This window comes from Lipotes vexillifer, unplaced genomic scaffold (assembly GCF_000442215.2).
Source record: "Lipotes vexillifer unplaced genomic scaffold, Lipotes_vexillifer_v1.1 scaffold71, whole genome shotgun sequence".
Classification (NCBI taxonomy): Eukaryota; Metazoa; Chordata; class Mammalia; order Artiodactyla; family Lipotidae; genus Lipotes; species Lipotes vexillifer.
This window is the reverse complement of record NW_006793703.1, coordinates 2,049,836-2,074,318: the sequence shown is the minus strand read 5'-3', so window position 1 is coordinate 2,074,318 and position 24,483 is coordinate 2,049,836. Positions and strand designations below refer to the sequence as shown.

The window sequence follows — 24,483 nt, the reverse complement described above, 5'->3', positions numbered from 1 at the left end:
ACTTTTCTTGTCTTGCTGTACTGGCTAGGACTTCTAGTAAAATGTTTGAATAGGTAAGTTGAAAGCAGACTGTCTTGACTTGTTTTTGACTTCAGGGAAAGTGTTCAGTGTTTCACCATTAGGTATGATGTTAGCTGTAGGCTTTTTATAGATACTCTATCACATTGAGGAAGTTTCCTTTTATTTCTAATTTGCTGAGAATTTTTATCATGAATAGATGTTAAATTTTCTTACTTTTCTACATCTTTTGAGGTGATCATGATTCTTTTTTATTTGGTTAATGTGGTGAATTCCACTGACTTTTTGGTGTGTGTGTGAACTCATAATGTTTATTTCACAAGTATCGTTTGTAGTTTTTAAATACCTTTTTGTCTTATACTTTATAAGATATTTATAATATACATATGGATGAATAAATGAGGATGAATGTAATGGGTCATTAGAGCCCACTGATAATTCAAGGTTTATATCCAAGCAGCTTTATTCTGATTCCGTGTTCATCAAGGAACTTCATCTTCACATGAACTTGCTCACTGAGGCCGTGGGTTGTGCAGGCCAATCTTCACACCTGGTCTGCTTGACATTATATTCTGTTCTTCAGTGTCACTGGCATCCTGGTATACTCTCCTTGGCAGTTTGTACACTTATCCACGGACTAATTTTTGAATGTTAAATTAATTTTGCATCCCTGGGATAATCACAGTCATGATATATTTCCTTTAATATATTTGCTATATTTTGTTTGTTAAGTTTTAAAGAAATTTTTGTTTTTGGTCTATGTTCATGAAGATTCTTGTTCAGTAATTTTCTTGTCATGTTTTTGTCAGGTTATGATAACAGTGTGCTGCCTCATAAAATGCCTTGGGAAGTGTTTTCCTAGTCCACTCTTCTCTAAAAGAGTTTGTCTAAGTTTGGTATTACTTATTTTAAAAATATTTTGAGGATTCACCCATGAAGCCATCTGGGAAGGTTTTAAAATATATATTAAATTACATTAACCTTTAGAGGACAATCTAGTTTTTCTGTTTCCTCTTGGGTCCGTTTTATTTATTTATTTATTATATTTTGGCCATGCCCCGCAGCTTGTGGGATCTTCATTCGCTGACCAGGGATCAAACCTGTGCCCCCTGCAGTGGAAGCGCGCGGTCTTAACCATTGGACTGCCAGGGAAGTCCCTTGGGTCAGTTTTAGAAACTTGTGTTTTTACAGAATCTAGGCATTTCCTTTTATGCTTTTACTTCCTCTTATGGTATCTGTAATAATGTTTCCATTTCATTATGATATTGGTAATACATGTTAGTCTTCTACATTTTGTTTTTAATTGTTCTTTACATATAATAATATTGCTTAATTTTAAATTTTTATATAGCATTGACTACAACTTCTGGAATAATGTTAATAGTAATGATAGTCAGCATCCTACCTTATTCCTGATTTTCGTGAGAACCCCTTTAACATTTCATCATTAGAATGTATTGGGGTAGACATCCATTATCACGTTATAGAATAATGTTTTTATTCCTATTAAGAGAGGTCATAAGGACAAGATAGTGAGTTTTATTAAGTGACTTTTTAGTATTTCTTGAGGTGGACAGTTTTTTTGTTTTGACCTTTTGAGGTGATAAATAATTCCCTACTATGAAGTCCTTGCACTGCTGGGAAAACTCTACTTAGTTTAATATTGTTGAATTTGGTTTTGCTAATATTATACTTAGGATTTTTGTATTTATGTTTTCATGAGAATGATCTGTTGTTTTCTTTACTCAGATTTTGATATTAAGCTTATGATATAGTTCCCTCTTGTCTGTTATATCCTTTTCTCCTTCCCTCCCCATTTTATCGAACTTCATCCTTCTCTACAATTACACCTACAGAGCACTTTATACTTGTTCCTTACTGTAAGGCTAATTTGCTTATTAGTCTTTGTTTAAGAGACATAATCTTATAAATCTAATTTTGCTACTTGAGCAATTTTTTTTCACCTAGTAGGTTGTAGTCTAGGTTGCTACTCAGCAGCTTCAAGCTAGTTCTTCTCTGATTCTTAGTTTGATGTAGATTTCTGCTTGGTTAATGTATTCTTATACATTTCTATTGCTTTAAAGCAGAATTTTCTTTTTTAAGAACAATTCTTATTTTGTGCATTAAAGCTTCTAGAAGCATTGTAGGTGTTCCAAACAGTTTACCGTAATTTGCCTCGTCCCGCCAAATTGGTGGATAAGTGCTGAAGTTCTAGCCATTATCAAAAGTTAGACCCTTTCACAGGTTATAAGTGTAGTAACAGAGTTTACAGTTATCTACAGCAGTTTATTATGCATGCATATTATTGATATTACCAGCTTGATTCTTAAATTTTCCCCTTAATAGGTATACTGTGATTTTTACAATAATTGGAAGGTAATGGTTGCATACTTTCTATATAATGACTACAACTCTATTGCAAAAATGATTGGAGGTGGATTGTAACTAAATGGTGACTTAATTTTAATGTTCTGTTTTGATTATTTTCTTTTTTATTCCCTCTTTCTCCTTGCATCCCTCACCACCGTTATTCATATAAACTGTTTTCTCTTTAATAAAACCCAGCTGCTTCCTTTGTGATGCTAAACTCAGTAGGCTACCTTTGGCTATTCTCCTTCCTTGTTAAAACATAACTTAGACTCTAATAATTTTTTAATCTCACTTCCACACCTTTACTTTCTTTGCTCTTGCTTTTTTCGGTATTCATATTTTATTTTCATTATTACTCCTTTTTGCACCCTCAACAGAATTTCTTCCTTCTATGAAATATGAAACTGTACCCAATTCTAAACTTTTAGATAATTTTCTCACTCTTTGTATTTTTATATACAGATAGTATGAGCTTTTAGAATTTTACTGGGGCCCTCAACATCAGGAACATTTTGTAAACGTTTAGTTAGTGTTGGTTAACATCACTAGGGACAGTTTTACTTAATGCTTCAACATGTATTATTGAGAATGATCTTGGTTTCATTGTAGTTGTCATGTGGTAGGTAAGTATTTCATGTCAGTATTTCTCAGTTACTGTATTTATTTCCTGAATTTTGTCTAATTGGAAAACAAAGCTGTGACCCCAAATTATTTCAAGTTTGTGAAATTTTATAGTTAAGAGTATGAAGATGCAGAAAGAAATTTTTTTTTTTTTTTGCGGTACTCGGGCCTCTCACTGTTGTGGCCTCTCCCGTTGCGGAGCACAGGCTCCGACGCGCAGGCTCAGCGGCCTTGGCTCACGGGCCTAGCCGCTCCGTGGCATGTGGGATCTTCCGGACCAGGGCACGAACCCGCGTCCCCTGCATCGACAGGCGGACTCCCAACCACTGCACCACCAGGGAAGCCCTGATCATGAACTTTTAAAGTATGTGTATAGAGTATACTTATATGTGCAAATTAATTAATTTTATTTTATTTTTTGGCCGTGCTGTGCGGCTTGCGAGATCTTAGTTCCCCAACCAGGGATCGTACCCAGGCCCCAGCAGTGAAAGCGCCCTAACCACTGGGCAACCAGCGAATTCCCTTATATGTGCAATTTAAAGATTACTAAAACAAGCGCATTGGAAACACAGCCTTTGAGTTGGTTTAATGAGTTTCCATTTCTATGCAGATTTGAAGCCACTTTTTTTTACATAATTCTTTTCTTGGGGGGTAATGATGTGTGTTTTACTATTGTATTGGATTTAATGTCGTGTAACAATGGTCCTTTATTGTTTATAAAATGTTCTATTATTTAAAACATTTTACATCCAATACATACATTCTCTTTGAGACTTTCTCCAGAAATACAGTTTGCTTAACATTTTCTGTTTGAAGTAGTAATGAACTAGTTGTACATGTACAGAGAATTCTGAACTATGTACTATTTTTACTTGGCTTTTAGTGTAAAACTGTTACCATTCTTGATTTTACTGAGTCACAATAGAAGCAAGACACACGTCGAGATTAGGGAGGAAGAAAACAAATTGAAACATTAATTTTTGTCTTCTTTTAAAGGAGAATTATTAGCTATTATTTCTATATCTTAGGCTCCTTAAATACCCTTATTATTAATCTTTTAATTTTATCCTGGGTGGGTTGCATGGTAATGTATCTAGAAGTACATAATACTGACAATTCCAGGAGTATTCATATATAAGCTTGATTCCTGTATTTGTTTAGCATTAATGTTTAAAATTCATTTTTTCCATTTAAAAGGCACTTTTAAACCAGATTATCTCATATCTTTCCTGTCTACTGTACCCTTCTATGTCTCATCCAGACAAAAAAATTGAAAGGATGTACTTCCTTATTAGTCGGTGCATGACATGAAGTGGGAACACCAAAGTGCTGGCAGGATAAAAGAACTTAGGGATGGTTGGATTGGAAATGATCTCATGGTGGAAGAGGAGCATTTGATTGGCACCATGTGATCTGAGATCAGAATTGAGGAGGTGGTAGAATCTAGATTTGGGTAAAGAAAAGGTCACACTTAACCATGCTAATAAACTATTATTTATTTATTTTTTAATTCTGAGAGGATGATATTGGCCCTTGCACTTCAGTTTAGTATTTCTCCTTGGATTAATTTTTTTCTATCTTATCTGTTACTACTGGTATATTGTAAATTGATATACAGAAGCCTCTCTAAAAGAACTAATTTAATAGGTCCAGAGTGACTTGGAGGGTTTTAAGCTTTTGGTACCTAGATGCATTTGTCTCAGATAGTCTTTGGGTCAGTTCTTAAAAACTCTATAAAAGAGGCATACACTTCTACCAGGCACCTTCCCCCAAATAGATCTGTTCTTTTTCCTGAATTGAAAATACATTGATGTAGGCAACTACTTCTGTTGACAACCTGCCCAAGTATGGCAGAGAACTAATTGGCACATTAATTAGTCTCTGCTTTGATTTTATACAGATTTGATTTTATCTTATTAATAAGAGCTTCATCAGGCCTTTAATTTTTTATACTCCTAGCCTTCTTCTGAGAGAGCATTAAGTTAATAGGAAACACATTAATGCTAATTCTCTAATTATACATTTTAAAGTTTTTTCATCTCATCACTTTGTTTCTTTTTGTCAATTGTACCTAGTTTTTAACTAATTTAAAATAGCTTTTCCCATTGTAAATATAAATTTATTTTCTAAAAATTGGGAAATAGAAGAAAATAAAAGGAAGAAAAGAAGCTACTTATAACTGCTCTAAGTGATAAAAGTCTGCTACTTTGGTATATTTCTTTTGAGTCACTCTTCCATATCTCCCTCCACCTCTCCCAGTTGTGGGAACCTATTATTTGCTATACATTTGCCCATGGTACAGTGTTGAACACAATAGGCACAATCTTTAAACGGAAAGAATTCAAAGTTTAATGTCCTTAAAGTTATTTTTAAAAATTAATTTGTTGTTATAGAGAAATGCATAAATATAGTCTGTCTTTACAAAAATCATAGACAAGGCTCAAGTTTCCAATCCATCCCATTTTCTTCATTGTTTCATAGGTGTAGCCACTATTACCACCTTGTGTTTAATTTTTTTCTGTGATTTTGCATATAAAATTATATATTTTCCTTGACTTATTATGGGATTATATTCCAGTAAATTGAAAATCTTGTCAGTCAAAAGTGCATTTAGTACACCTAACATGCCGAACATTATAGCATAGCCTAGCCTACCTTAAATGTGCTCAGAACACTTACATTAGCTTACAGTTGGGCAAAAACACCTAACAAAACCTTTTTTATAATAAAGTGTTGAATATCTCATGTAATTTATTGAATACTGTACTGAAAGTGAGAAACAGAATGGTTATCTGGGTACAGAATGGTTTAAGCGTATCGGTTGTTTACCCTTCTGATGGTGTGGCTAACTGGGACACGTGGCTGACTGGGAGTTGTGGCTCACTGCCGCTACCCAGCATCACAGGAGAGTATTGTACTGCATATCGCTAGCCTGGGATAAGATCAGAATTCAGAATTCGAAGTACGTTTTGTCTCCGAACACACATCGCTTTTGCATAATGATAAAGTTGCAAGTTGAACAATCATAAGTTGAAGACCATCTGTATGTTTGTATATAACGAAAACATATGGTTTCTTTTTTAATGTAAAAACTGTCATATAGTACCTGCAATTAGCTTTTTTCATTCAGTATGTTTGTAAGTACAGATCTACCTTAGTCTTCTAAATTGCTGTAGTATTTTATTTTGTTGATATGCCATAAATTTGCCATTTCCTATTGATGGACTTCTTTTGTGTGTGTGGCCTCGCTGTGGCACGCGGGATCTTAGTTCCCTGACAAGAGATCGAACCCATGCCCCCTGCAGTGGAAGTGCGGAGTCCTAACCACTGGACCGCCAGGGAATTCCTTGATGGGCATTTAGGTTTCCAGTTTTTTTGGTGTTACAAACAGTGCTGGAACTATTTGTACATGGTGCCTCATTAAAATGTGCACTGGTTTCTCTAAAAAAGATATAAGGAAGTGCAATTAGTAGATCTTAAAGAATATGTGGTTATCATTGAAATTTTACTATTTGTATTGCTCTTAAAGTTGGATATTATAGCAGTTTATCTTATATCAGTCCTCTCTCAACTGCCATGTTGTTGTTTAATGTTTTATTTTATCCTTGTTAAATCCAGCAAGTTATATTATTTTATACAGAAATAGAATATTCTATAGAAATATGATTCAATTTACATATATTTTTACTATATTCTTTCCTCACCATCTTCTTTAATCTCTGACTGTTCTTCTGAGATAATTTTCCTTCTTCCTGAAGAATATCTTCACAAATTCCTTTAATGGATGTCTCTTACTGGTAAACTGTCTCTATTTTTGTTTATTTGTTTTAATTTTAATTTAGCTTTATTTTAAAATCAGTTATTTTTATCATGGAAAATTTTAAGCATATGTGAAAGTAGACCAAATAGTGTGATGAAACCCAGTTATTTCCATCCCTCAGTTTCTGTAGTTACGGACTTTTGCTATTCTGATTTCATCGCTTCCCCATTCTGTGCCTCCTTTCCTGCTAAGATATCATACCATGAAGTCTGTAAATACTTTAGAATGTATCTCCTCTAGAAGAGCTTTTAAACAAAATAAACACAATACTACTATCATATTTAACTAACGTCTTCTAATAATCAGTCCATGTGAAAAGCTCGATTATCTCAAAAAATGTTGTTTTATCATTTACTTTCATTCTTAAGGGTTATTGTTTTCAAGGAGCACAACTGTAGGTTGACAGTATTTTCTCTCAGAATATTGAATATTGTCTTTCCCTTCTGGCTTCACTTGTTGCTGTTGAGAAATCTGCTGTAAAGTCTAATTATCATTTCATTGGGTGAAGGGTTCTTTTTAAATGTTTGCTTTTGAGATTCTTGTTGCCTTTAGTGTTCCGCAGTTTTACTGTCTTGTGTCTGGGTGTGGATTTATTGATCTCACTTGGGTATGTTGCGCTTTCTGGGGCAGGGGGTTGTTTTTAACCATTCTGGGAAAATTGCAGCTATTAACTTTTCCTTTTAAGACTGAAAAAAGTAAGAACTGTATATTCAGAAGCATAAAACATGTACATGTAAAACATGTACACTTTAATTATATAGCAAACATCTTTGTAACCATTTCCCAGGTCTAAAATAGAATATTTCATTGAAGGTGAGTCAAAGAAGGTGAGCAAAGTCAAATCCCATGCTCTTGGATTGGAAGAATTAATATTGTTAAAATGGCCATACTACCCAAAGCAATCTACAGATTTAATGTGATCCCTATCAAAAATATCCATGATGTTTTCCACAGAACTAGAACAAATAATCCTAAAATTTACATGCAGCCATAAAAGACTCAGAATTCCCAAAAGCAGGAAGCATTACCCTCCCAGACTTGGGACAATACTACAAAGCTACAGTAATCAAAACAGTGTGGTATTAGCACAAAAACAGACATGTGGATCAGTGGAACAGAATAGAGAGCCCAGAATAAACTCACACACCTATGGTCAATTAGTCATCGACAAAGGAGGCAAGAATATACAATGGAAAAAGACAATCTCTTCAACAAGTTGTGTTGGAAAAGTTGAACAGCCACATGTAAATCAATGAAGTTAGAACACACCCTCACACCATACACAAAAGTAAACTCAAAATGGCCTAAAGACTTAAATATAAGGCATGACAACATAAAAATCCGAGAAGAAAACATAGGCAAAACATTCTCTGACATAAATCGTACCAATGTTTTCTTAGGTCAGTCTCCCAAGGCAATAGAAACAAAAGCAAAAATAAACAAATGGGACCTAATCAAACTTACAAGCTTCTGTACAGCAAAAGAAAACATAAACAAAATAAAAAGGCAACCTACAGACTGGGAGAAAATGTTTGCAACTGATGTGACTGACAGGGCTTAATTTCCAAAATATAAAAACAGCTCACATATCTCAAAAACAACAACAACAAAACAACCCAATTGAAAAATGGGCACAAGCCCTAAATAGACATTTTTCCAAAGAAGACATACAGATGACCAACAGGGACATGAAAGGATTCTCAACATTGCTAATTATTAGAGAATCACAAATCAGAACTACAATGAAGTACCACCTCACACTGGTCAGAATAGCCATCATTAAAAAGTCTACGAACAACGAGTGTTGGAGAGGGTTTAGAGAAAGGGAATCCTCCTACACTGTTGGTAGTAATGTAAGTTGGTGCAGCCACTATGGAAAACAGTATGGAGGTTCCTCAAGAGACTAAAAATAGAGTTGCCATATGGTCCAGCAGTCCCACTCCTGGGCATATATTCGGACAAAATTATAATTCAGAAAGATACACGCACCCCCTTTGTTCACAAAAGCACTATTTACAATAGCCAAGACATGGAAACAACCTAAATGTCCATCAACAGATGAATGGATAAAGAAGGTGTGGTACATATATATACACAATGGAATATATTCAGCCATAACAAAGAATGAAATAATGCCATTTGCAGCAACATGGATGCAGCTAGAGGTTGTCATACTAAGTGAAGTAAGTCAGAAAGAGAAAGACAAATACCATATGATATCACTTGTATGTGGAATCTAAAATATGACACAAATGAGCCCATCTACAAAACAAATAGACTTGCAGACATAGAGAACAGCCTTGTGGTTGCCGAGGGAGAGGGGAGTGGGGGAGGGATGGATTGGGAGCTTGGGATTAGCAGATGCAAACTATTATATATAGAATGGATAAACAACAAGGTCCTTCTGTATAGCACAGGGAACTATATTCAATATCCTGTGATAAACCATAATGGGAAAGAATATAAGAAAGAATGTATACATATGTATAGCTGAATCACTTTGCTGTACAGCAGAAACTAACAACATTGTAAATCAACTATACTTGAATTAAAAAAATAGAATATTTCAAGTACTTCAGAACACACACACCCCACCCCCCGCAAAGCATACACACGTCTTCCTGTTCACCTCTTCATAACCCTCTCCCTTTCGCCCAGAGGCAATTGCTGTCCTGACTTTTTATCACCTTATGTGCATCTCTAAAAGTTTTCTTTTATCTGTTGAAATTTGTATGAGCACAGTTATATTCTACTTCTTGCTTCCTTGTTCAATACTGTACTTCTGGGATTCATCTTTGTTGTATAGCTATGGTTCTTCATTTTTATACCATTGTTTCTTCAAATATGTTTCTTCTTTTCCTTTTCTCTCCTTCTAGTATTCCCATGATGTGTATGTTGACGTGCTTAATGGTGTTTTACATTTCTCTGAAGCTCTGTTCATTTTTCTTCATTTTCCCCCCTCTGTTCTTTGGATTGCTTAATCTCTATTGATCTATCTTCTCTTTCACCAATTCATTCTTTTGCCAGTCTACATGTACAGGCTTTGAGTGAATTTTTAATTTCAGTCATTATACTTATAACTCCAGAATTTTCCGTTAAAAAAAATAGCATCTATCTCTTTATTGAAATTCTGTATTTGATGTGACATTGTCATTATATATTACTTCTTTAATTATGGTTCCCTTTAGTTTTTTGGACATACTTAAAATGGCTCCTTTGAAGTCTTTGTCTGTTAAATCCAACATCTGGTGGCTCTCACAGGCAGTTTCTGTTGCCTGTTTTTTTCCTGGCATATGGGTTATACTTTCTTGTTTCTTTGCACAGTTGTAATTTCTGGTTGGAAACTGGACATTTTATATAATATTATAGCAACTCTGGGTACTAGTCTCCTCCTACCCTTCCCAGGGTTTGTTATTGTTATTTGCTTATTTGTTTAGTAACTGGGTGGATTAATTTAGTGAAGTCTGTTTCCCTCTTGCAGTGTTAAGCATCTGTTGGTGTCCCTGGGGTGTGCAGATTTGGGTATGTCCACATGCATTCTGGGATGACAGTGTTTTGGGCAGGGCCCTCTTCCACTGTCTCTTTCATTGACCACACCCAGATGTTAAACTCCCCGCACTGACTGCTCAACAATGCCCTAGGACATAAATTGCTTCTCAGCCTGATTGAAAAAAAAATTGAGCTCACTTGAAGGCATAGTTCTTGAGGTCAGAGCTTGAAATTTGTTCTGACCCCAGGAGGGTTCATCCAGCAGTTAAGAACCTGATTCTCCTTATTCTTTCCTGCAACGTAGCTGGTTTACAGTTCAGCCTGTGTCTGACTCTCCTCCCAGTTGTCTTTCACTACAGCCTTCATGGTTTTGAGATTGTGCATAGGTTTGGACTTCAGACACCATTACAAATGAAGTCAGTTTTTTGGGAAGAGATTCAGAGCTATCTGTTTTAAGACCTGCTTTACCTTCCTGTTAAAATCTCTGGCTAAGCTCTGGCATTGAGTAGCGGGGGGCAGTGGTGCACTTTTTTCTCCGTGTGACACTCCCAGTTTAGTAACTGAGCACTCATTGGAGGGGTATACAGTAACCTCAAGTCTCGTCTTGCGTTTCCTGGTGCAGGACCCCAGCTTTATGAAGTAGCTGGTTGGAGGGCTGTCTGGGGTCATAGTATTTTCAACATGCAGCAGCAACATAGGTCCTCTTTCCCATGAGTGGCAGTTGGGTGGAAGAGGGGAGCCTCCATCTATGGGCTGCACTTAACGTGGAACTTTAGCTTCAGCATCAGGTAGCTTTGGGCAGGATGAGAAATGCCAATATCCTGCCCCTCCTAGGAAGATGGTTCTCTGAGTGGTAACCCTGTGTTCTTGGCAGCGCCAGCCTGGAGTGAAGTTTGAGTCTCACTGAACTGAGATGGGGGAGGGAAGGAGAGAGGGAACAGTTTTTAGTCAGATACCACATAGTATTGTTGTTTTTCCTGAGTTTTAGTAGATTTTCTTGAATAAGCGTTTCTTCATTTGCCTTATGCTCTTAGCATCATTTCTGGATAGTTTAAATGGTTGGTTTTAAATAGTTTTCAGCAGTTCTGCTGGGGAATGAGCTCATGGAGCTCCTTACACTGCACGCTGGAAGTGGAACCCAGAGAGATCTTTTGAAAATATAAGTCAAATCCATGCCATTCCTCTCTCTAAAACTCTCGGGTCCTCTTCATGTATTTCGCAAAGAAAGCCAAAGCTATTCCAATGGCCAATGATGAACACTTGCCAGTTCCTGGACCTCCACGTCGCTCTGACCTTATCTCAAATTGTTCTTCCCCTCGCTTATTCTACTCTAGCCACTCTGAATTTGCTGTTCTTCAAGCATTTCAGGCAGTTTCCCTTCTTGGGGTCTCCCTACTGATTTTTTCCTTGCCTTGTCTGTTCTCAGTGTATGCATGGCTTACTCAGGTTTCTCTGTTAAATGTTCCCTTTTCAATGAAATCTACTCCAACTGGCCCATTTAAATTGCAGCCTGACTCTGGTACCTTCTCTCACCTTTTATCATACTTAATTTACTGACTTATTATGATTTCTGTTTAGATTTTGAATTAGAACAGGAAACAAAGGTGGAGATATTTGCCTGTTAGGGTCACTAAAGTATCCCAAAGACCTAGACTAGAATTTGAAACAAGGGCTTAATAACTATTTATTGAGTCACTGAGTGAATGAAGGTAAAAACAAACTTTTAGATGGCAAAAACCTTCAGTGGCCAGCCATCTAAGTTTTCTAATAAAGTTAAAACTTTTTACCTAGAGAGAATAATGTTATTGGTATACTGGGTACAATTAGAATAATCAGTTAGCTTTCTTGATAAGAGAGCCTAAGTGTGCTCTTTTTTTTTTTTTAAACTCTCTCCCCATTTAAAACACTAATCATTGTTAAGTTCTGCCTACTATGCTTTTCATGGTAGAGATCTTTACCAAATTGGCTTGAATTAGATATTTTTACTTGAACCATTTTAAATGTGTTTGAAAACTTTTTTATTTAAAGGAAAGTTGTCACAAACCTTTTTTCTTTAAAATTGATTTTTCACAAAATGATCATCTTCAATTTTTTTTATACATTTATATTTTCATAATGTTAGGTTTTTGAAAATATATTTGTATGCAGCAGTTGCATTTCTTTATGGCTTTGATTTAAATGGTTTGTCATCTTTGTTGTCTTTGTACAGCTGATAAATCGGTGGATTTTGTTGAACAACTCTCCCAAATCAACATCACATTGCTCTAACTATGCAAATGAATACTACATGCAAATTAGAAATTACTTTTTTTAGTAGTGTTATATCATAAGAAAATAGAAAAACCTTTGCCTTTTCAGTGAGTTGTTCACAGAAGTCTATTACTATGTCTAATGTGTATTTGCTACATGTAGACTTGTAAAGATTAGCACAGTTTTGTTCAGTGAATCTTACAATATGTGCTTGCACATTTACGGATGAATGAATAGGTACTTCCCTTTCCTTCACTCCCTTTCTTCTTCCATCCCTTCTTTCTTGTTTTCCTTCCATTTGACACATATTTGTTAAGTGTTTGCTATCTGCCAAGAACTCTTCTAGGATTTTTGGATACGCTAACAAGTGAAACAGTCTCTGTCCTCATGGAGGTTGCTTTCTATTGGAAAAACATTGTTTGTCTCCTTCCACCCTTATCTACCCCTTCTCCTGCAAAAGATACTTAGGGGACATGATATATTATGTGAGATGACTTGTATGCTGATTTTTATTTACATCTTAAGAATATAAAGTACAGGGAATTCCCTGGCGGTCCAGCTGTTAGGACTTGGTGCTTTCACTGCCTGGGACCAGGTTCAGTTCCTGGCTGGGGAACTAAGATCCCACAAGCCATGCAGCGGCCAAAAAAAAAAAAAGAATATAAAGTACAAGTAAGTTACTAAATAAAGAACAAATTGGTGGGGAGGTAGAAAGCAGCCCCACATAATCGATTTTTTTGTATAACTGCAGCTTAACCTTTTATGAGAGAGACTTTAAATTCTTAGGTAGATTTTTTTTCTATGAGAAAATGTCTAAACGAGATGTTAATTTCTATGAGAAAATAAATAAGCTTTCCTGCCTTCCTAACTTGGGTATAGGCAGTCTTAAGTTCCGTTGTAAATGTACATTCATGGTATATGTATATTGGTATTTTGGTATTTAATTTAAAAAGGCGAAGAGGTATTGATGCTGATATTTAGTCAGTTGACTTACCTTGCTCTTTCACTTGCAAACTGTTCATAGCTACTGTTCAATCTGTTTTTGCCTTTGTGTAGTTTATATGAGTAACATGCTTTGTGAAGTATATGCCTAATACAGAAACAGTGAGCAACCTGGAGCATTTTTTCCTACTTTTGAAGAGTGTTGTCAGTCAAAACTGACATATAACAAATAATTCTTTCCTCCTTTCATTTATTATTCATTCATCAAATACGTGAGTGCTTACTATATACCCCCAGTCATGTTGTAGCTGCCTGGTATACCATCATAAATGTGATGCACCAGTTAACTTCTCTCCTGGAGCGTCCATTGTATTGAGAATGGACTGATTGTTAAAGAAACAAGAATTTCTAGTTATAAAACATTGGCTAAGTAAAATATAAGCTGTGTGGTATTGTACGTAAATTTATTATAGGTTTTTTAAAAATGGTAGTTTATAGTTATATGTATATATTGAATTTATGGTTTTTATGGAAACTTAAAATGCTATTCTAGTTACCATTCAAAGTGTGTGTGTGTATATTTCATATCTATAAATAGCTTTTCTCTTAGGTGTAATTATAGTGTACATATAATTTGGGGTGTATAATGTATTCAGGAATGTAATTTCTATGTAACTATTCAGTGGAATTGCATCATACACACATTTATCACAAATCCACTGCCACATTGGCAGAAAATTAAAGGATTAATTAAATTAAGCAACCAAGTACTTAAGTTTTTTTGAAAGTGCTGTTTATTACATATTGCGTTTAAGTGTGTATAATTATATTTTCATTTTTAATTTTTATTGTAAAATATTTGTAACGTAAAACTTGTCATTTTAAGTTTTTTTTTTTTTTTTTCTTGCGGTACGCGGGCCTCTCACTGTTGTGGTATTTCCCGTTGCGGAGCACAGGCTCCGGACGCGCAGGCTCAGCGGCCATGGCTCACGGGCCCAGCCGCTCCACGGCATGTGGGATCCTCCCGGACCGGGGCACGAACCCGTGTTCCCTGCATCGGCAGGCGGACTCTCAACCATGCGCCACCAGGGAAGCCCGCGTTTTAAGTATTTTTAAGCGTACAATTCAGTGGCATTAAGTACATTCACAATGTTGTGTAACCATCACCACTTTCTATTTCTAAAATCCTTTTATCATCCCAAACAGAAACTCTGTACTTATTAAACGAAAACTTCCCATTCTCCCTCCCCTTCCCAGCCTCTGTTCTGCTTTCTGTGTCAATGAATTGCCTGTTCTAGTTACCTCGTATCAGTGGTATCATACAGTTTTTGTTTTTTGTGACTGGCTTATTTTACTTAACATAATGTTTTTAAGGTTCATCCACATTGTACCATGTATTAGAATTTCATTCTTTTTATGGCTGAATAACATTTCATTGTATGTATACACTACATTTTGTTTATCCATTCATCTGTTGATGGACACGTGGGTTGTATTGTGAATAATTCTTCTGTGAATATTTGTGTACAAGTTCTGTTCAAATCCTTCCTTTCAATTCTTTTGGTATATCCCCAAAAGTGGAATTGCTGGATCAGATGCTAATTCCATGTTTAACTTTTTGAGGAACCACCAAACTGTTTTCCATAGCAGCTGCAGTTCTTGACATTTTATAGTGTTTTTTTTCTTTTCTTTTAATTTTTATTGGAGTTTAGTTGATTTACAGTGTGTTAGTTTCAGGTGTATAGCAAAGTGAATCTGTTATACATATACATATATCCATTCTTTTTTAGATGCTTTTCCCATATAGGCCATTACAGAGTAATGAGTAGAGTTTCCTATGCTATACAGTACTGGCCCAGTGTTTTGGTTTTTTTTTTTAACATCTTTATTGGAGTATAATTGCTTTACAATGTTGTGTTAGCTTCTGCTGTATAACAAAGTGAATCAGCTATATATGTATACATATATCCCCATATCCCCTCCCTCTTGAGGCTCCCTCCCACCCTCCCTATCCCACTATAGTGTATTTTATACAAATCTTTTGAACAGGGTCCTAAGTACAAAACCATGTATACAGCACTTTATGAGTGATAAGGAACTTTTTTTTTAATTAATTAATTTTATTTATCTATTTATTTATTTATTTGTTTATTTATTTATTTATTTTGCGGTACGCGGGCCTCTCACTGTTGTAGCCTCTCTCGCCGCGGAGCACAGGCTCCGGACGCGCAGGCTCAGCAGCCATGGCTCACGCGCCCAGCCGCTCCGCGGCACGTGGGATCTTCCCGGACCGGGGCACGAACCCGTGTCCCCTGCATCGGCAGGCGGACCCTCAAGCACTGCGCCACCAGGGAAGCCCGATAAGGAACTTTTGAGCATGATTTTGAGTGTATGATTTTTATTTTGTACACTTACTACATGGGAGGTTTTTGGTGATGCAGGAGCATTTTTATGTATGTCAGAATTTGTACTGTGTTGTCTGTTTACAATAGCCAGGACATGGAACCAACCTAAATGTCCATCCACAGATGAATGGATAAAGAAGATGTGGCACATATATACAGTGGAATATTACTCAGCCATAAAAAGAAATGAAATTGAGTTATTTGTAGTGAGGTGGATGGACCTAGAGTCTGTCATAGAGAGTGAAGTAAGTCAGAAAGAGAAAAACAAATACTGTATGCTAACGCATATATATGGAATCTTAAAAAAAAAAAAGGTACTGATAAACCTAGTTGCAGGGCAGGAATAAAGAGGTAGACATAGAGAATGGACTTGAGGACATGGGGTGGGAGGGGGAAGCTGGGGCGAAGTGAGAGTAGCATCGACATATATACACTACCGAATGTAAAATAGTTGGCTGGTGTGAAGCAGCAGCATAGCACAGGGAGATCGGCTTGGTGCTTTGCGATGACCTAGAGGGGTGGGATAGGGAGGATGGGAGGGAGGCTCAAGAGGGAGGAGATATGGGGACATGTGTATGCATATGGCTGATTTGCTTTGTTGTGCAACAGAAACTAACACAGTATTGTGAAGCAATTATACTCCAATAAAGATCTATTAAAAAAAAAAAAAGACCGTTTAGAGTTGAGCCCAAGAAAAGTCTGCCCCAACCAACACGTGCTTGCTACCCTGCTCTCTGTCTCTGGCTCACTCTTAACCTGAAGTGGAGAACTGCCCTTCCCCCAGCTCACTGTGGTCCCCCCGCGTGCCCCCCCCCCATTTCTGGGATTTGTAAGTAATAAATCTTGTAACTTAAAAAAAAAAAGAATTTATACTGTGTTGTGTTATTAGTTGCAGGTGATATAGAGAACAAGAACTTAAATAATGAAGTAGAGATTTCCTGTAGAATTTAAATTTTTGAAAAAGTAATCTCACTTTTACTTTGAGGACATTTGCACTATATACCGAAGAATATGCGACCGAGCCGTCAGTAATCATAACTTCTGGCTTACCATATTGGAAAGGACATGGGCTTTGAAGTTGGCAGTCTTACTTTTGCATTGTCTTTAACACCCCTCATTTTATTTATTTGTTTGTTTGTTTATTTTTGAATTTTTATTGGAGTATAGTTGATTTACAGTGTTGTGTTTCTGCTGTACAGCAAAGTGAGTCAGTTACTCAGTTATACATATACATATATACACTCTTTTTTAGATTCTTTTCCCATATAGGTCATTACAGAGTATTGAGTAGAGTTCCCTGTGCTATACAGTAGGTCCTTATTAGTTATCTACTTTATACATAATAGTGTGTATATGTCAATTCTTATCTCCCAATTTATCCCTCTCCCCCTTTCCCCCCTGGTAACCATAAGATTAAACCCCTCATTTTATATATGAGGAAACTGATAGTGGCAAAACTGGGTCTGCAGACCAGGATTCCTGAATTGTTTATAAATACATACCATTTTTTTCTTTTTAAGAAACTTATATTTTGAAATAATTATAGGTTCATAAGAAGATATTTTATTTTTCTTCTAATTACTAACAAAAGTCAGATTTAATTTTCCTAAAAGAGATGAAAATAATTTCTTTTTTTAAGTTTGGCCATTTGAATTGCAAAAATGTTTGTTGTAGCAATACAGATAATACAGATTTTCAAAATAAAATTAGTACCTCCATTTTGTCTTTTGTGATATGGATAACATTTTGGTGTATAACCTTCAATGTGCTTTATTTTCTTCGAGAAACAAATCAAATATATACACAGAGTTTTTATATTTACGTGGAAGTAGTTATATATTTACGTTAGTCTCCAGTTTACTTTTACAAATTAAAAAATCCTGTATAGGGGGCCTCCCTGGTGGCGCAGTGGTTGGGAGTCCGCCTGCCGATGCAGGGGATACGGGTTCGTGCCCCGGTCCGGGAGGATCCCACGTGCCGCGGAGCGGCTGGGCCCGTGGGCCGTGGGCGCTGAGCTTGCGCGTCCGGCAACGGGAGAGGCCACGACGGTGAGAGGCCCACATATCGCAAAAAAAAAAAAAAAAAAAATCCTGTATAATAGACATCTTCTTATTCAACACACATCAACCTTATGGCTATATCATTATTTACTTAATGATTTGCCAACTGATGGATGGTTAACATTGTTTGCAGTTTTCTACTCTTATGAACAATGCTGCAAAACATATAGCAAAGTACTTGGTGCACATGTGTATTTATGTAGGATAGAGTCTAAGGTGGTTTAAGGGAGTGGTTAAAAGCACAGATGTGGGACTAATTCCTGGAATGAATCCAGGCCGCACCACTTAATAGCTGTGCAATTTAAGGCAAGGTACTCTTTCTGCTCCCATTTCCCTTTGTAAAGAGGAACTCAGATCAGTGATAATCTCTGCTTTGTGGGGGTGTGGGGGGGAGACTAACTTTGACAGGCTGGTGGGGGAAAAATGCTACCTCATTGTTTACTAACTAAAGAGGTTGATCATCTTTTCATATGTTGTAATCATTTGTAATTCTTTTGTGAACTACTCATCATATTCTGTTCTCATTTTTTCTTTTGACTTGTTTGCCTTTTAAAAATTGCTTGTAAGATTTCTTTATATATTCTGGATAGTGACTCTTGTATACAGTGAATATATCCTTTACTCTGTTGCTTTAATTTGTCTGTCTTTTTCTTTTCACATTGCTAAGTTGATCATATCTATCTTTTATGAATTTCTGTTTCTGCTTAGAAAGACTTTCTGTATCCCAAGATTTTAAAAAATTCTATTTTCTTGTAACACTTTAATAGTTTATTTCAATGTATAGCTCTTTAGACAGATTATATGGGATTTATTTTGATTGCAGTGTGAGATAGCTTTATGCTGTTTCTTTCTTAAAATGGATAGACCGGGACCCTGCTTTTAAATTGGGTCCATCCTCACCATATTGATTTGTTATGTCCCCCGACACCTTTTTAAAATAAATTTATTTATTTATTTTTGGCTGCGTTGGGTCTTCGTTGCTGTGCATGGGCTTTCTCTAGTTGTGATGAGCAGGAGCTACTCTTCATTGTGCTGCGTGGGCTTCTCATTGCGGTGGCTTCGCTTGTTGCAGAGCACAGGCTCTAGGTGCATGGGCTTCAGTAGTTGTGGCTCGCGGGCTCATTAGTTGTGGCTCACGGGCTCTAGAGCGCAGGCTCAGTAGCTGTGGCACACGGGCTTGGCTGCGGCATGTGGATCTTCTCAGACCAGGACATGAATCCGTGTCCCCTGCATCAGCAGGCGGACTCTCAACCACTGCGCCACCAGGGAAGCCCTTGTTATGTCCCTTTTATCAAATATTAAAATCTCATTAATTCATGGTTCTGTTTATAGATTCTCTATTTAGTTTCTTTGATCTTTTGTCTGTTTTTGTACCAATATCAAATTATTTGTCACTGTAGCTTTGTAGTACAGTTCAGTATCTAATAGTGCAGATCCCCACATTTCTTCCACAAAAGTTTCAAAGCATGTCTCATGCATTTACTCTTTCATGTAAACTTTAGAATTAGTTTGTCAAATTATGTAAACAAACAAAATATCTCTGTTATTTTGACATAGCGTTTTAATTTAACAGTGACTTTAGCCTGAAAATTTTCAATTCTCCATAATCTAAAAAGATAACTTATTTAATTTTTAAAAATTTATTTAATTTAAAAACTTAAAAACTTATTTAATTTTTAAGAAGACTTTGAGGCATGGATGTCTATTTGTTCTCTTCCCCCTTTCTGTAGGCTTTTTGTAGCATTTCTGTAATAAAAAGGAATATTTTAATTTTGTTTAATATGTGTGTATTTTCCCAGAAGTGAATTTTTCATTGGCATATTAATACATATTTAATTGTAAACAATTATGGCATATTCTTTTCAAGTCTTACGTTTTCTGTGGTAATGGTTTGATATTAACATGTAATTACAGGTAACTGAAACTGCTCTTCTTCATTAGTTTTATTTTGTAAATTAGGACACATTTTAGACTACTATAATACTCCTAGTTATGTGGCAGTATTACTACTAGCTTTTAGGTGAAAAATAAGACAGTGTAGAGTATGTTTTAAGGTGAAGATGTTTCTGTATAGTATTTATTCCCCTAAAATATGCTATGATTAGTACTGGTTAGTATTAAATGTTTTAGCTAAAAAAAGGAAGTTCTTTTCTGTTTCTGTTGAATCAAAAAATTTAACAACCTCACTCCTTTTATCTTGACATGAAGAATATACAGAATTCCATCTTCTGAGATAGCAAAAATTGATCTGTTTAATATTTTTCAAATTTTTTATGAAATCTGATTCTTGATCATTGAATATGCCATATTTTTTCAGTAGTAAGCAGTATATTTTGTTTTTTCTTATGCAGGTCTTCGAAGTTCTACAGTTTAGTTCCTAGCGCTGAACCTCCTTCTCCCTTAAATTATTATAAACTTTTGCTGCTGTTTAATAAACGTGAAGATGTCTCGCAGTCCTGATGTGAAGGAAGACCCTGTGGAATGTCCTCTTTGCATGGAGCCCTTGGAGATAGATGATATCAACTTTTTCCCTTGCACCTGTGGCTACCAGATTTGCCGATTTTGTTGGCATCGAATTCGCACTGATGAAAATGGGCTTTGTCCTGCATGCAGAAAGGTAAATACTCCAAAATAACTTTGTGTTTAGTTTTTTTCCCCATGCCTATGAGTAAGTAGATTTAAAAGAATCTACAAACCTCAGGTGAGATAATGTGTAGCATTGTATTTTTAAGATTTAATGAAGTGGAAAGAACACTGCCCTGGGAGTCAGAGTCTCACCTTTATTGTTAACTAAGTATATGACCTTGGTGAAGTCACATAACCTCTCTGGTTGGCCTTAGTTTTCTTATCTGAGGAGATTGACAAGGTTGGTGGTGCTGGCTGTTTAATAGGATTAGGAGTAGAGAGAGGCAGTAGATTTAGATAGGATGGTGTGAAATTGGAAAAACACAGTCAGTATTACATCTGGGGGGAAATTTGCTTTAGTTTTCTAGTACAAAATAGTAGAGAAGTTTTGATGTTTACTAAAAAAGATCATGAGTTAAAATGAAAAGAGAAATTCTGGTTTAGAAGGTAATACTTAACTTCATTTGTTGGTCCTTATGACAATCCTAGGCTGATAGTGCTATCCCTCTTGTATGCTTAAGGAAACTAGGCCTTTTAAGTAACTTATCGAAGGCATCAACTAATGGGTAGGGTTTGCGGGTCAAATGCAAGTCCTTTGAATCCTTTCTAAATCTGAAGTGTCTATGATTTTTAAAATAGTATTCTGCGTTATGTTGTTTTTATAAGCAGATGCAGCAGTTACAGTGTAGTAAGTGACCTATTAGGGTGAGTAGGATTGCTGCATCTCTGTTTTGAAGGACTTTGTTACCACCTTAGGGATTAATGCAAATATCTATTTTTTGCCTTATCTTTAATGTCTGTTTGTATGATTTAAACTTTCTTTTGTTTACCCATTCAAAGAGCTCTTGGTTCATTATTACCAAATTTTGAGAATTGGAAATGTGTTTTAGATACCTAGATTATTAAAAAAAATAATATCTCAGAAGGCAATGCATTGTCCAGTTTTTTTTTTTTAATCTAGTGGGCAGTTAACATATATTATATGAATGAAAAAAGGTGAGCTCTACTTAAATGTTAATTAATGTAGTTTATATATATATATATATATATATATAAGTTATATAACAGTAGGTGTTTATAATGTGTATAATATCTTTTTATATAGTTCATATACTTTAAGAATGTGAATGGAAAGGTAAATGAAAAAGATAACATTAGCTTTTTAAATTTGTGTTAATGAATTTTAAAACATTGTTGTGTTTTAAAAATCAGTTCCCCATCATTCCATTAGAGGACAATTGTACTGAACTATTATGTTGAAAGTGGTGACTTTCAGGGTAACCTAAGACTATTTGAGGAAATGGCAAAGAAATTCATTTCACTTTTAAGGGATTACCTAGAATCACCTCAAATCCTTAGAAAGTGGAGCAAAAAATAGAAAAAAATTTAAGATTAAAAACTAAGCAGAGTAACTTCAGCAAAGCTGGTTGTTAGTAAAAGGGTTCCTTTCTGGGAGGACTAGTGTGAGGAATCTGGAGGACAGAAGGCCATTGGGATCAATTTAAAGAAAAAGTGTTAACTCAAAACATATTCAGGAGAAGACTGTTGAAAAAAGGTAATAATAGTGGTGCTTCAGGATCCTAGGAAAACTGTCAGTGTGGTTGGTTGAGTACAGAGGCATTGGAGCAACAGTCCAACTTTTATGCCAGGTAGCAGATACAGATGCCCTCGGGGTGGAACACTGATTATAAATTTAGGTCAGAGCCTTAAAGGGGATAGAAATACCCTGGAGGAACTAGGACCTCCTATGCTCAGAAGATGAACTATTAGCCTACCCCTTTGAACTGTTTTTCCTCTCTGTGGTCACAGAAAAACATCCTGCAGCAAACAGAAATAGTATTTTATAGACTGGTTGACAGAGTTCTTACATGTGCAACAACCAAGAATCAATAGGTATTTCAGGAAAGCCAACATTATGGAAGAGAAGCACAAAAATCAGTATATAGAAGAATCTAACATAAGTAAGCAAACAGAAAGAAACTTTTTCAAGTGTCATTGGTACCTCTCAGAGGTAAGAGAGAATGACATATTCATGTAGAAGGAACATTTTTTTTTAAAAAAAAGAGATCTTCAAAATAAACAATCATATAGATACGTTGAAGAAAAGAATGAACACAGTTCAAGAGCAAATTAGCGAGTTGGAAGATTGTGCTGAGTAGTTTTTTGCAGGATATAGTGCAGAAAGTTAAAAAATAGAAAGCATGAAAGAAAAGTTAAGCAATGTAAAAGAGAGATCTACTGGTTCTAATCTCTGCTAAGAGAAGTTTTAGAAGCAGTGAGCTAAGAATGGATCAGAAGAAATAATGAAAGAACTAATAGAAGAAAATTACTCACTATGAAAAGCAGTTGTCCTCAGATTAGAAGGGTTCTGTAAGTATGAAGCAAGATGACTGAAAAATATCAACATCTATTTACATAATTGTAAGATTTTAGAATATCCAGAATAAAGACAAAGTTCTGAAAGTCCATGAGAGAAAAATACATAGATCACAAAGGAACAAGAATAAAACTGATGCCAGTGTTTTTGTTTTACAAGCATAGAAAAGAGAACACAAACGAAAAATTTGTTTTTCCAAATTTTTGAGTGAAAATAAGTTTTAATGAATTCTCAATTTCATTCAGATTTGAAAGCATAATAAAACATTTTACAGACATACAAAGATTAATCAGGTTTAATATCCACTATACAATACAAGTAGAAGAGTTGAGGATAACTGCAAGATTTTGAACTGAGCAACTAGAAGTAGAGAATGGCCATTAACTGGGATAGGGAAGACTGCATCTTCTAGGAATAGGGTTTTTGAGAAGATCAGGAACTCGGTTTTAAACATGTTAAGTTTGAGATTCCTGTTAGAGACTTAAATGGAGATATTGACTAGACAGGTGAATATTCAAGTTTGGTTTGAGCATGGAGATGTAAATTTGGGAGTTAATCAATATATAGAATATTTTTATAAATTAATGACACTGGATGAAATCACAGAGAGGGTCAGTGGAAAAAATGAGAGATTGTCTGAGGATGAACACCAAGGCTCTCCAACATTTATAGAAAGAAAAGAAAAAAAATTCCAGATTAAAGAAACATGAGACAACCTCCTTTTGGGTCTCCAAGTTAGAATCTTTAGCTGAGGCACTTATTGTTAATAGTCCCGTGTCCCCTGCATTGGCAGGCGGATTCTCAACCACTGCGCCACCAGGGAAGCCCTGTCTTTGTTTTTTAATTTCTTGCTGACTTAATATCCACAACTCTTAGAACCTCTCATTAGTCTCGCCTACCAGACTTTGCTCATACCTGTCTCATGGCATGAGTCACGGAAGGCAGACAGTGCAGGACACACAAAGTCTTGGAATCTGGCTTAGCTTTGCTAGAGAGTGCTGAACACACATAATTATGAAGCTGCCCATCTCAGTCAGGGACCAGCAAATCTTTACATCTCTGGAGCCCAGCCTCAGTGGTTGTGTTAACACGGAAGGAAACCACAAGTGTTTCTGGAGAGGACCCTGAAGCTACAATTTAGATACAGCCCAACCCTGCAGGGAGAAGCCTGTAGAAGGCGTTCTGTGAGATGTCAAATTGAGATGATTTAAATAAACTTGGAGATGCAGGTGGCGCTAGTTGAAGCCAGCTCCTGATTTTGGCTCCCAAGATGAAACCTGTTTGCAGAAAGGGCCTCTTTTGTTTTAATAGCTTTGAAAAGCAGAGAGAGAGGCAGGTTTTAAAAACATATGAAGTTGAATGTTTCTCTTTGGTCCTAGTTGCTGAGCCTAGTGGGGTCAAAAGGACCTTAGTGCTTCCCTAAACAGGTGCAGGTCATTCCTTAGACTGCCTTTGCATGTCCTTTTAGTGCAGCATGTCTGAGAAAAATATGTGGTGGAAACAGCA

At 36.0% G+C, this 24,483-nt stretch overlaps 1 protein-coding gene across 6 annotated transcripts in view; it reads left to right on the top strand.

The window, feature by feature from the left end:
* The window catches only part of CNOT4 (CCR4-NOT transcription complex subunit 4), a 145,818-nt gene that overhangs the window by 41,214 nt on the left and 80,121 nt on the right, over positions 1–24,483 (top strand). For all 6 annotated transcript variants that reach the window (XM_007466580.1, XM_007466581.1, XM_007466579.1 and 3 more), the window contains exon 2: positions 20,327–20,592. In XM_007466580.1, the coding sequence (XP_007466642.1) occupies positions 20,419–20,592 (174 nt within the window). In that variant the 5' untranslated portion in view covers positions 20,327–20,418. The remainder of the gene's footprint in view (positions 1–20,326; positions 20,593–24,483) is intronic.